The sequence below is a fragment of the Montipora foliosa genome, chromosome 6 (genome assembly GCF_036669935.1).
Source record: "Montipora foliosa isolate CH-2021 chromosome 6, ASM3666993v2, whole genome shotgun sequence".
Classification (NCBI taxonomy): domain Eukaryota; kingdom Metazoa; phylum Cnidaria; class Anthozoa; order Scleractinia; family Acroporidae; genus Montipora; species Montipora foliosa.
This window is the reverse complement of record NC_090874.1, coordinates 51,100,492-51,117,991: the sequence shown is the minus strand read 5'-3', so window position 1 is coordinate 51,117,991 and position 17,500 is coordinate 51,100,492. Positions and strand designations below refer to the sequence as shown.

Sequence of the window (17,500 nt, the reverse complement as noted above, 5' to 3'; positions counted from 1 at the left end):
TTTGTCCAGCTGGCCCTTGCGTAAAAAACTGTCTGCATTTATTAACCGTTCTTCTGATGTATAGTTTGTTAGGATTTTATTGAAACTAACGCGCGTACGAACTTTTTCCCGAAGGACACTCGCGAAGGTGGGAAGTAACCTTAACTGGTGACCCACGGATTTCATGTGTCTATTAGCGGGAATTTTGTTATTGATCCAGTCCGAGTTTTGTCGATCCGGTCCGGTCCGGTCCGGTCCGGTCCGATCCGATCCAGTCCGGTCCGGTCCGGTCCGGTCCAAGGTTTTGCCAACGGCCCTCGGATCAAGCGCGTGGTCACTTCCACTGTCTACACCACCTAAAACAGCCCCTCGCTCGTTTAAAACTGTCGTCACGTTTGCCTGTCAATTTCAACCTCCTACAATTTAAACACCGTTCTAGCTGCTCAATTCTGTATTGTTCTGGTTCTTTCTCGAGAATTGAGCCAAGAACACAGTCGACGTCGCTTAAAACCGAAAAGATTGAAACGAATATTATGCCTCATTTCCTTTGTGACTCTTACAGACTGATCTTTGTTTGTCTGAGTCACTTGGGGGCCTATGATTTCATGACGTCATTAGTGCAAAGCGCTACTGCTTCACTTTATTGCATGACCACTCCTACTCGTCATGGCTTAAAAGGCCATGCAACATTAAAGAGCTTTAGATTCTAGGACGAGAATGACTACGAATACGAGATTTTCTCATAGAACAACGGTGAGCGAGCACAAACCAGCGTCATTTTGGTGGGAAAAACGTGATACCGTCGTCATTTTAGTACAAGGTTTTGCAAAAATGTCGTCGTGTCAAAACAAGGCAACAATATGGTAGCAGTTTTGGCATTTTTCGATCAGCAAAAACGCTCACTTATCAGCAATAAGAAGAACTGAGGAACCTATGCTGCTAACAAAGGTAAGATTAATCGTCTGGGTTAGGCCATCCTCTTTTTTTTATCTCCGTTTAGCGTCGTCCAACCGACCCAAATTTTGGCATTTAAAAAAAAAAGGTTAAGACGTAGTTAGACCATTTTTCACTTTAAGGTGGCTCAAACCAGTTTCAACTCTTCCAAGTGACGCTCTTATTAGAGGGATCGGCACCACAACGTTGTATCATGTATTAGCAATATTGTGGTAACAAATGAAACACGGATTATTGCTGAACAAGATACAGCCATTATTGTGACGTAATATGTCACTGTGGCAACGGGAAAGCCCTGTAAAAACACTCTTTATTTTGTCTTTAGTTGCTTATATCTCAAAAACGAACTGGGTGACCCCCATTTTTTATTTCTGAAAAGTAATCAGAAGGGCAAGATAAAACTTTCTGCAAAGTTTTAAAAAAATTATATCTAGTTGATTCAGAGCCACCTTAATTTTTATTTTTTTTAAGGTGGCTCTGAATCCTCTAGAAAGAATTTTTTAACACTTTGCCGAAAGTTTCATCGTGGCCTCCTAATCACTTTGCAGCCAAAAAAAAGGGGGTCACCAAGTTCGTTTTTGAGATATGAGCAACTAAAAATGTAGGGTGTTTTTGCTGGGCTTTCCAGTCGCCAAGGTAACTTATTACATCACAATAATGATCACATCTTGTTTGGAAATAATCGGTGTTTCATATGGTACTATAACATTGCTGTTACGTGATACAGTGTAGCTTCATTCGATCTAAACAGAGAGTCTTCTAAGTGTTGTAACCCTTTCGAGCCTCCTTAAATAATTATTTTAATTAATCTGAAAAATGAGCAAGGTAACATCATAGAGAAAATCACGTCCTAATTCTACAATAACCTCAACCAACATTTCCACCATATAGATTCTGCGTTTACGTCTTGTTGTTTCCAGGTTCCACGGCAATGATGCTGGGGTATGAGGCCTCCTATTCCGAGACTTTCGTTGTGATTTTTTTTTTAGTTTTTTTTTTCAATCCGACCGATCGACCCAATATTAGGAAACGTATTCGACGCTGAACGAAAAAAGAGGGGATGGCCTTATCAATTTTCTAGGTGTTTTCGCTAAAAACGGGCAGTCAAACCTCGCACTCGTTCTCGTCCTCGTTGTGGAATGTAAAGGTTCCTATTAGCAGCCAGTCAGAAGTAAAAGCAAGACCTATTGGCCCTTGATCGTACACATTTTCCCACGTTTTGTACCGGTTGCAAGTCTTTTGATTGGCTCATTTGGTTATCTGTGTCTGATGCGATCGTCAAAGAATTACTTCAGTAGGAATCATACACCGGCCACACACGATAACGCGTGCGACTAGATTGGGAAAAATTCCCGACTAAACCACTTTACGTGCAATGGTTTGAGTTAAAATTACCTGTACTTTGGCAAAGTATGAGTATCAACCATTGTCATCTGGTATGCTGCTTGGGGATTGTACGAGCTGCACCACATCTACAGATAACAAATTTATATGAGAAGACAACAGAAACAGCGGGTAAGTTTTTATGAAGGGTTATCGAGACTTTGGCAATACAAATGTGAATTGTAGAACTCTTTGATAATGCTACCTCAACCTTTCCCGAAATTTCTGAATACTTTACTGTAAAGAAAGCGCTTTCTAGTAAGAATAAATTGATTTTAGATCTGGAATACATCATTGCCCGCTCGTTAGCTCTATGGGTATCTGATCAAAATGGCTCTACGCAAAGAATCGGTTACGGGTTCGGTAACGTACCCTTACCCGCGTACACCGGTAAACAGGTGTCTCTGTGAACAAGCCCGAAACGGGCCCTCGATAGTGCCAAACCCGCGTTTTCGCGCCTTTGTGCATTCCTTCCTACTGGAAGCTGCCTGTTTCTTTCTGAGGCAAAGTTCCTTTATATGCAGATGGGCAGGACACTTGGTAACCCAAGCAAGTGCTCTATGGCGAGCTCGTAAGAGGTCAGCGGAAGATCGGAAGACCGAGAAAACGATTCAAAGACTGCTTGAAAGCATCACTTAAAGATTGTGCAATCGACCTAGAAACTTGGGAACTTATAGCATATGATGGACTTTTTATGATGGCGTAGGAGTATCCATGGTGGCATCAAACACTTTGAAGCAGAGCGTTCCAACTACATTATTCAGAGCAGGCTCCGCAGAAGAGATCCTCTTAACGCAGCCCCAACAGGAGTAGTGTGTCATCTCTGTTCAAGACCCTGTGCAAACAAGGCCGGGCTTGCTACACACCTCCGACCACGTCACCCGGGCTACGCGAACCACCAACCGTCTTCATCGCAAACGATGTGACTTCCATGACATTGTGCAGGTAGCCCAGAATTGAAAAAGCTAAGAACTTTATTAGTCACTCAAAGGTTTTCACAGAACATGCATGAAGAAAGCAAATGGAAAGGTATCAGTAGCTAACGACAGAAAAACAATGTTAACGTTTTTTTTTCGTGTCTTCATGACTAACGTGTCTTCATTCCAAACATTCCATCGTATGATAAATGCTGCCTATTGTTTTGTCGAAGGGACTTTGTTGTCTTTTAAAAGTACTTCTGACCAAAGAGGTTTTTTTTAAAGTTTTTTTTTTTCAGCCGAGTCAAAGCAGAAGAGGCATGGATCCCGGGAATATCTCACGACTTTATTAAGGTAAGTAAGAACTTTATTATTGTGTCAAAATCGCTAGCGTACAATGTACACTAATTGGGACGCCTAACTATAATTAACTAGTAACAAAAACCCATAAGGGTTGAAACGTGTAACGGCCCCTTGTTTGCTAGAAAACAAGCTTCCGAATATTCAATTTGTTAAGTACCATATTTGGAACAACAAGAGCGAGGGGTTTCCAAATATGGTACTTAGCACTGAAACATTCAACCAATCAGTTCGCACTGGATATTCGGAAGCTGTGAACGCGCGTTACACGTTTCAACCCTTATGGGTTTCTGCTAGTAAGTAATAAAATATAAGATATAATTACGCATGCGTAAGTGTTAAGAAATATACATAACAGACACTTATTAGTTGTTACATAAAAGGCAGTCTTTACAAGTATTATCCAACAGAGTTTTGAAATTAACCGTTTTGATGCGCTTTTTTTAAATGTCCAATGATTCAGACGATCGAATAAATTTGTCAAGTTTTGACCAGAAGGCAGGACCTAATATTCTGTATTTTTCCTATAGCGGTAAGAAAATCAAGTCACTCGTGTTTACTACTGATCTCTTTTCGGTCTGTCTGTTGCAACTGCTTATATTTAATTAAGACTTGGGTTGTATTGGTCGACTTACCTGAGCAAAACTGACAAACAACAGTTGCTCGTTAGTCTTGTTTAAGCCAGGCAATAGTTTCTCTTCACCATTTTTCTTTACCCAGTTTTTGTAAGCCTATTTGTAGAGGTTAAGATAAGAAGGTTGCTTAAAACCTTTAAGACGCATTTTACAAGACAACCACGGCAGCTTCAGCACAGAGGTAACTAAGGTGATTCTCTTCACCGAAGCTCCAGGGGATTCATAAGTTTCAGAAAAGTTGAATATTTTATTTATTTTTTTATCTTGACGGCCTGTCAAAGATCATGCCTTATGTGGCCAGAATATCAAGTCACCGTAGTTTTGAGGTACTTAAGCTTGTATATGTATTCTGCAAGGTATACAGAATTTATGTACTGGTGTACACTTGGGCTTATGATTGCCAGCTGCAAATTGATTAAAAGATTAACTGGGGAGAGGGAAGGGGAGGGGGGGGGGGGGAGGGGGCAGAAGGCCGGAGTTTATTCAGGATCTAGTAATAGTAAACTGGTTAACCATTCAAAGGAATGTTACTTTGGACGGGATGCATTGCTCCCTAACCGAGTAGTACTGTATGTCACTAGTCAGTACCCAGGGAATATTTGAGCAGTGTTACAGATGGGATCCGAAGGCTAAGAAACAACGATCGTTAGGTTTAGAATCCAGTTTGCTGGCAGGCATACCTCAGGGCCTCTTTTCAGAACTAAATATAAAGAATAAAAACGACTAGCTTGCAATGTTGCACACAAATATAGAAAGACCTTTCGGTGGTAGTTTCCATTGACTATCTCACACAAGCACTGATTTATAGTATAAATATGGGTTATTTACCAAGCTTGTTCTGTCAAGATGGCTGGATATTGGCCAAGTTATTTTTTTGCGTTTTTATGGACCGAGACGAAGTCGAGGTCTATAAACACGCACAAAAAGAACGAGGCCAATATCCAGCCATCTTGACAGAACAAGATCTTTGATCTTGCGGGACCAAGCGAGAAATCCCGAGCGGGCAGTATCGCTCCATCTTGCCCGCTCGGGTAGCCAATCACAGCGCGCGATTTGGTTCATCTTGCCCTCTCACGGAGCTAGTCATATAATAATACAAATTATTGACTAACTTAAGTTTTCATTTTTCAACCCAAAAAAAGTTACTGCGAATTCATTAATTTCAGATTTCTCTCTACGCAAGGGCCGCGAGGCACACAAAAAATTGGTTTTTCGAAGGAGACAAGTAACTGAAGCAAACAAAAAAAAAAGAGATTCTCACCCAGTAAGACATTCTGACGCCCCCGTTATCAGCAATGTTTTCACTCAACGTAAGTTTGCCATTAATCTGTTCGATAGTAAAAACAACGACCATGAGAATACTGATGCTTGGCACCGCTTTGTCAGGAAAATATGTCCTCATTGTAATTAACACTTATCTCCTCAATAATGCTATTGACGAACTGAAATACATTGACTTGATTCGTGGTTTAATTGTACACATTAAAATCCCTCTATCTTTACTACGAGTGGATTGTCGGATAGCCATACGTGGTATTGCTCGCATTTAGGGGTTTAAGGTCAGTAAACTATTAACTAAAGCTTTTTCGGAATGAAAGAATTAGCAAACATAGTTACTCTGGTTTGGAGAAGCGAATTGAATTTTAAAAGTTACGATTCAAACTGGATCTTTGAATCGTAATATTTTACACATTCAAATTTCTCCAAACCATAGACCTCTTTCATAATGGCGACCAAGTGCCTTTCTAACCTCGAACGATGAACAAATTTCAAAAGAATTTTGGCTCATCCTCGGCGTAAACACCTGTGAAACTCACGGATGACATAACACGAGAAAAAAAAACATCAAACAATAACCTAGCCCTACCACGAGCTAACAAAACAAAGAAAAGTTTCAAAAGTTTTTACTCCGAGGTAAACCCAGAATTCAGTTTTGTTTCAAAATGAGGGCAGTAGGTCTAATTAACACACAAAAGAATGTATTTATTAAAGTGGTCAATAGTAGCACGAGACAAACTAGATCTGATTGTCTCACCACTGTATCACCTAATTCTAACTTGATATAATGTCGTAAAACCAATTACTTTATCCAATCAAAAAGGACGGAGACAATCCGGTAAACCAATCAAAACTCGAAGTAATTACACGTTGGCGACACAAAGCGCGGGAAAATGTGCACGCGCGGGCCACAATTGGTTTTGGTTTCACTTCTGATTGGTTGAAAAAGTGGCAGGAGAACTTTGAACCAATCACAGAGTGAAGTAATGCAAAACCAAAGCAATTCGCTAATTACTTTCGACACTCAAATGAAAACCGCTCTATTTCAAAAGGTAGCGAGAAAGACTGGTACGCAGGCAACAGCTACTGTAGATCGTCTTTTTATAGATATTCGATATAGGACGTTCCATGAAGGTACACCACGTAGTGGATATGGAATAGGTGGAGTAGATCTATGGAGTTTACTTATTTTCGGGTAAACGTTCTTCTCGCTTAATCACGTGATTTACCTGTATTGGTCCCCGTTCCCCACCGTCTACGGAATACTTGTTATACTGGTCCACCATGCATTGTGCTCGTTTCTCAAACCCTTTTGTCGTGAAATTTGTCCACCAATTTTCAGTTATTTCTCCGTCTTTGTTGAACTTCCTCCCTGAAGAACGAAAAAGAGAATCTTCAGCTTCTTTTGCCTTTGATACGTGCATGAATATCTTGTTTAGTGTTTTTGAAATTCAGCTCACCAGTGGCGTCAAAACCGTGGGACAGCTCATGCGCCAGTATCATCCCAATTGCACCATAGTTCACCGACCTGATAAAGAGAGAGAAAAAGGCAACAGTTCGTTTGTGTCCCGTAGTAACACTAGTACAAGTGATCAGAATAATTCGCGACCCATTTCCCGAAGGCAGAATTATTTGATTACTTTAGCTGATCGAAATAGGGGCAGACAACCGTAAGCGCTTGAAAAGTTTCAATAGGTGTGGACAATTTGGCGTTAAGAAATAAAGTAGAATATTCCAAATCAAGTTGCAAATTAAAATACGCGACGTTTGGAAAAGTCCTTGTAGCGTTAAAAGTATTGTTGCGGAAAGTGAAACTGACTTCTTTTTTCGAAAAAGACTGCAACAACAAAAATCTGCCATAAACGTTTGTGTCGGGATCTCACTTGGGGCTGCGTTTATTTAACTTGTGTCCCAAAAAAATAATAGCTGAAGGACGTATAACAAAACTGCTACGTGTAACATAGGCTTCGCCTTTTCCCGCGCGATTGTTTCCAGGTTTTCTTTGATTATTTACATTTAAAAATTAGACCTGTGCATAACACAGGAATCTGGCTTAGACAGAGCATTTTTTCGCTTTTGATTCGAAGCAAAAACGTATTCTACTCCTTAGAGCCGAATAATGGGAAAGCAAACGAGGCGAAAAAATACGTCTAGGGTCGTTAAAATTAAGTCTCAGTTTGCAATATTACTCGGAGCATACCTTGGTGCTTTTCGTCCATAATAAAAAGGAGGCTGCAAAATTCCTGCCAAAATATCTGTCCAAAAAACCAAACCGTTTTGTATGCCGATTATAATTGAAGTTCAATATACTTGTATCTGAGGAATTGATCATTATGGCATTTCTCCCTAGCTCTCGGATCCTCCCCTGTTGCATAATTAGTGAACGTAAGTAGTTTGTCATTTACGAGGTACTTGAATTTGATCTATATTAGACCCTCTGTCAAATAGGACTGAGCTATTTTGCGATTTTAAAAGTGATACACGGACAAGCTCCATGTCGTCTTAGTCATAAAGTTAACATAAGGCAAAAGTCATCATACCATCTTAGGTCAAACGATAGTCTACTATTGGAGTGTCCCAAAGAAAAAATGCTTTCCACACTTGGTGCAAGATCTTTTCACGCAGCGGCTCCTGCGTTGTGGAACAGCCTGCTTGCTCATTTACGTGACATTCAGTTGCTGGCTGTCTTCAAAAGGAATAAAAGACCCATCTTTTCAGAGAGCCTTTCTTATCTTAGATCGTATTTTTCTTCCTTTTATTCTTATTTCTGAATTTCACTAGGCTATCTAGATTTTATTGTTCTTAGTAGATTTAAATTATTTATTTGCATGGATTCTTGTTATGGTATAATTTTATTGTAAAGCACTGTTGATCAACATATATAAAAAGCGCTATATAAGTGATTAAACTATAACTATTACTATTTTATTTGTTGTTCATCAGGTAGCGCTCAAGGCAAATCGTTTGATTTTTTGAATAAGTTGCTTTTAAAGCCCGGGCTAGTTTAAAATAAATGTATTAACGCGTGAAGTGGATAGTACTGATCTCAAACGTCTCATACTTATTTCGTTTCGACTTGGTAAGTAGAAAGCATTCACAATCTGCGGTCCTGTGTACCACCTAAAGAAGGAAATGTAGTTACTAGAATTAAGAAATTGACGAATTCGTGCCCAGAGTAGAATTGTGTAATGAAAAAGTCACTTTAGAGCGTTGCAATAGAAGGATCATGTGTTTACCCTGCAAGAATTTATTGTTTAATTTGAGTCAATTGATCGTATCTCTGGCTTATCGTTACGTTATATTCAGGATCCAGGCGCCCGTTGGTAAGAACCTCTGGGTTTAGACATTCGTCTGAGCTTAGTTGTTGTAGGTAGCCATAGCATTCATCTCCGTTCAGACTCTCCATTACCAGAAATTCGCGACATTTCGTTCACGCGATGATTTGTGTCTGCGGTTACCCTTGAAACCAAAGGAGCATGCTCACTGGCGACAAATTGCGAAAACAGCATGTACCAACTGTACCAGCTTCACGTCTCAATCTTTCTTGGATCCTTGATCCGTTTTCCTTACTTAATTTAAACCATCGACCAGGAATCCAAAAATTAAGAAGATCAATGTAGTTACCGGTAAACTCATTTCCTCTCTCGTCTTTCATTCCAACAAGCTCATGCCATTTCATCAGAATTGGATATGGCATGTATATTGACAAAGCTATTTCATATTCTAGACAGCGCTGCTGGTTTATATAAGACAGAGGGGATTCAGTGACTTTTAGCTTACAGCCTAGGGCTTCCTTTTCGAAATTGAGCAAAACAAAAAACATTTTTAGCGGTATTCCTCTGGGCTCAGGATGTGAAAAACACGAAGAACAATCGTAATTTGGCGCGATTTTTCGCATTTTGAAGTCTGCAGATATTTGAAACAGCGGTAGAAAGCGTAAAAATGCTAGGCTGCTAAGCTGACATAAACATGGCAGCTTTTTTGTGCTAAGAAAGCTATGGAAAATGGTTTTTCTTCCCGTTTTTTCACATCCTGCGGGACATTCGTGCGACCAGATGAATGCTACATCCATTCGTGAAAAAGCGTCCTTTTCGGTGCCGATGGGCGGCATTCTGTTTTATCGTGGAACGTTTTATTTAACGTATTTAAAAAAAATCGTAATTTGAAGAAAAGTTTGAGGGAAGCACCCTGCGAGCAGAGCCTCCTTTTGTCTTTTTCTTTACTGAGGAGGAGAAAAGGAGACTCTGCCCGAATCGCGTCAACTCTTTGAAGCCGCCGCATCCCGAACTTCTGGACTAGTCAATCTTGTTTTCTCTCGTCAAACCGGTTTTTCCAGTGCGAGCGTCCGTTTAGTGACAAAACCGATGGTTATAACTGAGCCCGCTGTACCATGAAAAACCAAGATAGCGGCGAGATCTGGCATATTAGGCTTGGGTTCGAGACTGTATCCTGGCAACATGCAGCGCATATTCAATAAAGATCTTACTCGATTCATGCAGAGCCTTTCTCGAGAACGCCAAAATCGAGCAAGCAAAGAAAGGCTCTGCTAGCAGGGTGCTATGGAAGCATCAAAGACACGCACATCTGAAAGCTTGGAAGTCAAGGTATGTGAAGGTATTTTGATCAAATTAGAAGGCAAGTACCAGCGTAAATCCTTGTTATTTTGGCGCTATTTGGCGGCTCAAACAATGAACGAAATGGTAAAAAAACCTTTGCTTCGTAGTGTAGTTGCATATTATTTATCAGGGAAAGGTCGGCACATCGAATTTAATTTATTTGAACTGCCAAAAATTGATATTTTATTTTAGATCCCATACATTTCTTTACAACATCGGGCAGCCTTTTTATCTGTTCCATTTGATTGACATGCGGTATTCGTGACGCAATATGACTCAAATTTCTGGTAATGCCAGGCTCTGTAACAGATTAATGATATCCTCTACTGCACTGAATGAAACCCAACTTACTCTTGTTTGTCGACGGGTGTCCTGAGTCTTGACAAGAAATACCTTCTTCGCCAACTCATTACTCCCAGAGCATTCTCAAGGTAATTACCACTGATGCTGAGCTAAAATGTATTGTAATTCAGTTAGGGCATCCTAATAGAGGCTATAAAAGTTTTTGAGGCCCGCGCTATCCAAGGCTCAACTGTAGGCGAGATCTCTATTCGTGTTTGAACTCTATTAAAACTCACTCTTAGATGCAAGATAGTTAAGCCATCAATTAACAATTATTGGATGAGGATGAGCATGTTACCGATAATTATCAAGGCCAAAGTTTGTGTTATCTGCTGAAGCCGAAGGCTGAGGCGGATAACACAAACTGAGGCCTTGATAATTATCGCTAACATGCGAAAACCGAATTCAATAATTGTTTTATTATGCATATTCCTGAGCTGAGCTCCGCCATGACAAAACTGATCAAACTGCTGGTTAGTGTGTCAGGTGACGTCACTTCTGCATGCATAAAACTATTGTCTGTAGGTATGACGTCAATTCTACATATATAAAATCTATTGTTTGTAGGTATGACGTAAGAGAAACAGAGCAAGCAAGGATTAGCTGCGTGCTTATAGCCAATCAAAATCGAGCTGGTGACACCAATGTATAATAATCTAAGTTATCTCCTTGGACAATCAGAACGGATCCAGACAATGAAACAACCTGCCGTAACAGGAAACGCGTGCGAGAAAGAGTAAAATCGCTATAAATCTGCCTTAGACGTGCAGAAAGTCCTTCGTCTTATTTGTCTATTGCCCCGAGGCCTTAAATGCTCGCTAGCGCTTTGCTAGTTCAGCTATTTCTTCTGGGAAATATACTGTGCAATTCGTATACTTCTTCCTCTGATTGGACTGATTAAAAGGTGGTGCGAGATGATTATCACAGCAATCGATAAAGTACTCTCTACCGTGACAGATTAGCTTAAATAATCTTACATTCTGATAGTAGTTGTTCAACAGAGTTTCATTGGCACACAATTCTGGAAAACCAACTTTAGTTTTCATGGCAGCTTCCTGCAAGAAACAAGAGTAGCTATTAGCAGACGATCAGGAAAAAGTTGAAATCAGAAACTGTGATTTCCTTGGATCTCTTCTGAGTTATTTATCGTTTCTCAGACTAGGTTCACACCCGCTGATCCGGACAAATATGTGAAAGAACGACGAATTTTGTGGTTTAAACGACTCGTTTACATTTTTTTGTAATAGCGTTTACTCAAGTTCGTATAAATAGGTCATTTCCGAGTTGCTGTTTGTCTCGGTTTCGAAGTGAGTCTTGATGCTCAACTATTGAAATCATTGGAAATAAGCTTGAGTTGCATGAGAATATACAACTCATTTCCATTTGAATGGTTGAGCACCAGGACTCGCTTTGAAACTGAGGCATGCAGCAACTCGGAAATGGGCTATTTATACGTCAGTTGCGTAATCAAAATGGTGTTTCAACATCTCTTAAATGCAGCTAAGCAGCCTGGCCGAAGAGAAAATCCCTAGAAGACTGGCCTGGCAAAACGAATCCAACACCATCTAACATTGTTGAATCCTACTATACTGGATGATGTTGAATCAACATGAACCTTTTGTCCAAGCCTTAAAGCGCAAACTGTGCCAAAAATTTCTGCCTTTAAAGGACAACCGAAGAGCTTCTTCTTCTTCTTCTTCTTCTTCTTCTTCTTCTTCTTCTTCTTCTTCTTCTTGTGGGCACGAAAGACAGATACGGAAAAATTCAGTTGTTTCGCTCAAACATTTGTCCCGATCTGTGTGAACAGGGTATCGGTGTGACGGTTTTTTTTAAAATGTGATCATTGAGTGAACTCTCAGAACCAACCTTTTGCAGTATTTTTTCCCGTGTCTCTTTATCAACCCAGTCGTAACGCGGTGTTTCGTCGCGAAACGCTGTCTTAATGCCTCCCATCATTTCTTCAATCTGTCAGAAAGACATCGAAATCGCAATATTATTCTTTCGGTTTTCTTTCGTGACCATAGAAATCTCTTGATTCCAAGACACCATTCGAAAATTTCTTGACAATACATATGATCATGCAAGAGACTCTAAAACGAGGATCTCGCCCTTTTTCGTTCTAGCAATGTTAAAGCTTGGAGAGGAGGCCTGGGATGGCGTAGTGGTGATTGCACTCGCTTTCCACCAATGTGGCCCGGGTTCGATTCCAGACTCGTGGTCATATGTGGGTTGGGTTTCAAGTAAAGCTATGATCCTCGCGGGCCGGCATAGCGAGGTCACGGGTTCAAACCCCGTTGAAGTGCGGAATTTTTCAGGCTTCTCTACGCAATTGCTAAAATTGCGTCCATAACTTCGAGGATCGTAGCTTTACTTGATTTCATATCCGCAGTTCAATATATTCCTGACCCTGTGGCCTAGGATACTCCATGCCATATGTTCTGTCCTTAATGTCCTTAATGTTAAGTGTCCAGCACTTTTCGCAGAATCCTTCCTGGCCCCAGCAAGGTTATTCGTTGTAAAAGTTCCATGCAATACAACATCCCCAATTGTCTCAGCCGCATTTCAAATCCTCTCGAAATTGTTCCCAGTGCACCAATTACTACCAATTACTATTGGGATATTATTATTATTATTATTATTATTATTATTATTATTATTATTATTATTATTATTATTATTATTATTATTATTATTATTATTATTATTAACTCAGATACTAAAACAATACGACGTTATTTCACTTTAGCAACAAAACTATCAGGTCCCGGAAGTGCTTACTCTGCTTTTCCTTCCACTTGTTGCTTGTTCTTTCAAGCAACGACGGCTTCTCGACTTTTTGCTCGGATTTCAGACCATGATTTAGTCTAATTGATTCAAGTTTTCAACCACCGGCGAAAACCGAATGGTAACTCAAAAAGAATTACTGGAAGAGGTAAACGGACAAATCAACACACCAGAGACGTATTTCGAGCATGCAGTAAACTGTTTTTTTTTTAAATTTTGGTTTGCTATTGAGTTAATAAGCAACAGCCTCATAAAAAGAATATTTCACGATTGTTTGATGTTTCAAGTAACAATATTTTGTCATTGGTCAAAGTCTCCGGTAAGTCACGTGAGATAAAGCGCGGGTCCTGAGCATTCTTTTCCAGCGTTGACTCATAGTGGTCCAATCAAAATTTAGCCTCGTTTTTTACTATGCTAATTACCTCTGTGTTAACCAATCACAACGCGCTAAAAGAACCATTCCCTTTTGAGGTATATTAGTTTTGTTATCAATCCTGTGTGAGAAACATCATTTTAATCACTCTCATTGCTCGGTCGTAAAATAATCAATCGGAGTAATGGCAATCGAAGAAATTTGGCAACTTTATCCCACCGTTTAATATCCTCAATCTATTAAAGAATTTCTTACTCACAAATGGTATTATTTCAACGTCAAAAGAGCTTGAGACCCACAAGTAACCCAACGCAAATGTTAGCCCATTGTGGAAGCTGTTTATATCCTCGACGCAAGAGAGCCAACGAGGTTTAGCCGCTTTTTGTCCTCCGGTTGCCTTTTGATAATCCAAAAATGCTCCCCGGAATTCACGTGACAGGTAGGGAATCATTGAGCTCACAAAAGTCCACATCACGTAGTTTGACAGGGTCCTGGGAAATAAAAGATTCAGTCAGGCTGAATATAAGGCAAGACAGCTTCCAAATCGATCGAGAGACCAAACTGATGAGTTTTTTGTGCTTCAGTTTCACTTCACTTTCTTTAACTTTGGAAAACAAAAGTTTGAGACAAATAAATGGCAGTCCACTTAAACGCAATGTATCCTTTAATTCAATCGGACGGCCTATTGACTAACAGCTGGCATGAGACTTCGATAATTATTTGAAACTTATTTTGAGATTAAGCCGGATTGCAGCCATTCTATGGAGATTACGTTATTTGTTGTTCCCATGACAGCGCATTCCACCTTTACACTAACTAACCAGTAAGGTTTTTCCTTGAGGAGCCAGTTTAATGGAGAGCAAATAGTAAATTTCAAACGATTCTCTCCCTAACGTCATATTTTCTTGCGGCTGGCTAATTAACAAGCCCACTACCCGACTTTTTGCCGACTGAATGATTAACTGTTCACGTGACTGACTCGATGAAAGCTGATTGGCTTCGTCACTGACTGATCCGACGTCCGGCCGGCTGATTGCATGCTAGGCCGACCGATAACCCGCCTATCGACTAAGTGATTACATGCAGGTTTTGTTGTCAACAAATGCCTGATCGTATTCTTCCTATAAGACAACAGGTAGGTTCCTCACCTCTTATCGGTTCCGTTGACAATAATGGACATGTTTTTTAGATACTCCGGTGATGGAACGAGCACTCTATCGGAGTCGTTAATCCGAATATTAAATTGGCTCATGATGCTGTTCAAGTATCTCACCCATGTAAACTGTGAGGAAATGGAAAGGAAACAAATTGATAACAATTCCAAGCAAGGGTGAATTCACTCTTGTTCAAAGTCAAAAAGCACAGGCATAAACTACATGTCTTCACTTTTTTGTTTCGTTGGTCGTCATGATCACAAAAAATACCATACGTAACAGAGGTAAATAATCGTTGGGAATACATGCAGAAAGATGCCCCATTCTTATGGAACTATTCTCGCGGAACACCCGACGTGGAAAAGCCATGGGAACGAAGCTGTGAGTGGTATACGATTTTGGCGCAAAGTAGATATGGATCAACAGCTATCATACAGAGCTTTTCGCATGACGTCACAGGGACCCTATTAGTGTTCCAAAACAAAGAAATAGCGGCCATGATGGGGTACCAAACTAATCCTCCGCGAATTGAGCTCTATTTTAATGCAAGTACTTTCTTTTGTTTGAGTAATCCAATATGGCTACAGGTCACGTGAGTGAAAACGCTCCGTAAGAATTCGTCTTTAGTATATTCCTGACATTCTGCTATCGGATGCAAAATAAACAGTGTTCTTTATTCATGGTTTTAAACAGACGTTTAAATATACAAATTAGTGTAGGTAATCACGTGATTCCGAGTACATTTTGGAATAAATATGCAAGAGTAAATTTTTTCAAAGACGAACAAATAGGGCTCGTGGACGAGAAATATCATGTGATTACTTATAATAATATACTGGAAAACTTGATTTCAAGATGGCTTATCATAATTATGCAGAAACAACGCGAACGTATCACGCATTCAGGCAAAAATTGCGCCTTCTAAGACTCGCATATGATTGGCTATCTATAAGTTTCTTCCATCATCGACCAATCAGAATGCTTGGTTTGTTTGTGGAGGCAAGTAGTGGATATTTACCGAGCTGCGAATGTTTTAGTGAAACTAAAACAGTGAGACAATATGCCACAAAAAGATGATTTTAATTCATTTAATCCTGCAAGGATTGAGTAGCCCAGGGCGCGTTTTCAACGCTATCCACTGTTTAAGTATATACCCATATTGCATATGAAATGATTCAAAAGCTCTTCTATAAAATGTGGCTTTTGTGTACTTCGTTTAACTTCCCTCTCTTTCTTTCCGAAAAACAGAGGTTCATTGGTTCATTTTATTATTCCACTCTTACGCCATTTTACCATATTTGGTCAAGAGAACGCGCAAACTAGTATGGGACGGCACTACGCTGCAGTGTCCCGGTTTGACCGGTTTAGAACAGAGCAAATACGGACGGAACGGGAGTTTTTCAGTGAAAGAAATTGTTTTCAACAGGATGCAAAGCCTGAGAATTTAGCTTGTCATCGCCTGTCACTTGTCATTTCGTTTATCCAATCAAATTAAGGACATTTGGCTGGCTTTTTGTGCTCAGGGTTTTCGTCGTTCGCATGCGCCCTGAAGGACAGATATCGATGATGCATTTTTTAAAACATTCTTACCAAATTGAATTGAAGAAAAATAACCAAATTGACCTGCTCCCAACTGTGTGGCTTCATAGCTTAGTTGGTAGAGCAGGTGTCCATATTACAGAAAAGGGCCAGGATCATTTTTCTTTTTTTAAACAAAATTTCTTGTCTGGAAATATGGGCGACAAGATGTCTTGTAAATCAATCTACAGTACTTCTCAACACAAACAGAAACAGACGAAAACCCTGACTCAGAAATAAGACTGCCGCTGATGTCAGCTCTGGTGTTGTTAATACCTAGTTGACGATCGTTGCAATTGACGCTTGGATTAAACGGAACACTTCAAGTGACATTTTTTTTCAAAACAGAGCGTGTCCAAGGTACCTTACCCCAATTCCTGGAGCCTTGCGTTCAAGTTCCGTCAGGTTCATAGATTGATGGTATTTGCTGTATATTTCACTTCTTGGGGGAATAATCTGAAACAACAACGATCATTTCAAATCTTTTGTAAAATACTACACCTTTGGGGGTAACCGATGTAGGTAAGTGGTAAACTAAGGGTGGGTTTTTGTGGGAAAATCCGAAAACGGATTCTTGAAACCAAAAACGTATTTTACGTTTTTTTGGCGAAATCCAAAAACTGATCATGAATTAATCCAAACTATCCACACTCGAGGAGGATACTTCGGATTAAACCTAAATCCGAATTTTTGAGATTCATCACTTCAGCGCTTTTTTTGGAAAGGATTTGAAAAAAGTATTTTTGACAAGCGATTTCCCATGCAAAAATGATACACAACAGCTACCGTACGTGACAGTTCAGCCCAAATGTTTTTATCGTGCCATTTTTACCGTAGGATCGAAGACATGAATAGGTCGAAAATAGTTAGGTTTCCCGCAAATTTCACACCAGAAATTACACTAAAAGTTTCTTGACAACAATAATATTGTTAGCACCTTTCTTTCAGCGATAAAAGCATGTTTTTGTCATTTCTTTTATCGATCGCTAAGATATTTTTTTTCTGATGGCATTTTCATTTAAGAACTTCTCCAAAACAAACTTAACCCCTATTTTTTTCGAGGTTGCCTATTTACCGAGTTAGGATTTCGAGTTGGATTTCGAGTTAGGATTTTTTGCCGGGATTTTTTTGGCGGTTTTTTTTTGTT

General features: G+C 39.8%; 1 protein-coding gene across 2 annotated transcripts in view; it reads right to left on the bottom strand.

Annotated features, from left to right (window-relative positions):
* LOC138007662 (membrane metallo-endopeptidase-like 1) overlaps positions 1-17,500 on the bottom strand; it is a 44,308-nt gene that overhangs the window by 18,498 nt on the left and 8,310 nt on the right. For both annotated transcript variants that reach the window (XM_068854699.1, XM_068854698.1), the window contains exons 4-16: positions 16,723-16,809; positions 14,770-14,903; positions 13,881-14,112; positions 12,331-12,429; positions 11,442-11,519; positions 10,474-10,574; positions 8,568-8,626; positions 7,707-7,761; positions 6,967-7,034; positions 6,736-6,878; positions 5,490-5,555; positions 4,229-4,324; positions 2,329-2,405 (exon numbers count right to left, since the gene is read on the bottom strand). In XM_068854699.1, coding sequence (XP_068710800.1) covers positions 2,329-2,405; positions 4,229-4,324; positions 5,490-5,555; positions 6,736-6,878; positions 6,967-7,034; positions 7,707-7,761; positions 8,568-8,626; positions 10,474-10,574; positions 11,442-11,519; positions 12,331-12,429; positions 13,881-14,112; positions 14,770-14,903; positions 16,723-16,809 — 1,295 coding nt within the window. The remainder of the gene's footprint in view (positions 1-2,328; positions 2,406-4,228; positions 4,325-5,489; positions 5,556-6,735; positions 6,879-6,966; positions 7,035-7,706; positions 7,762-8,567; positions 8,627-10,473; positions 10,575-11,441; positions 11,520-12,330; positions 12,430-13,880; positions 14,113-14,769; positions 14,904-16,722; positions 16,810-17,500) is intronic.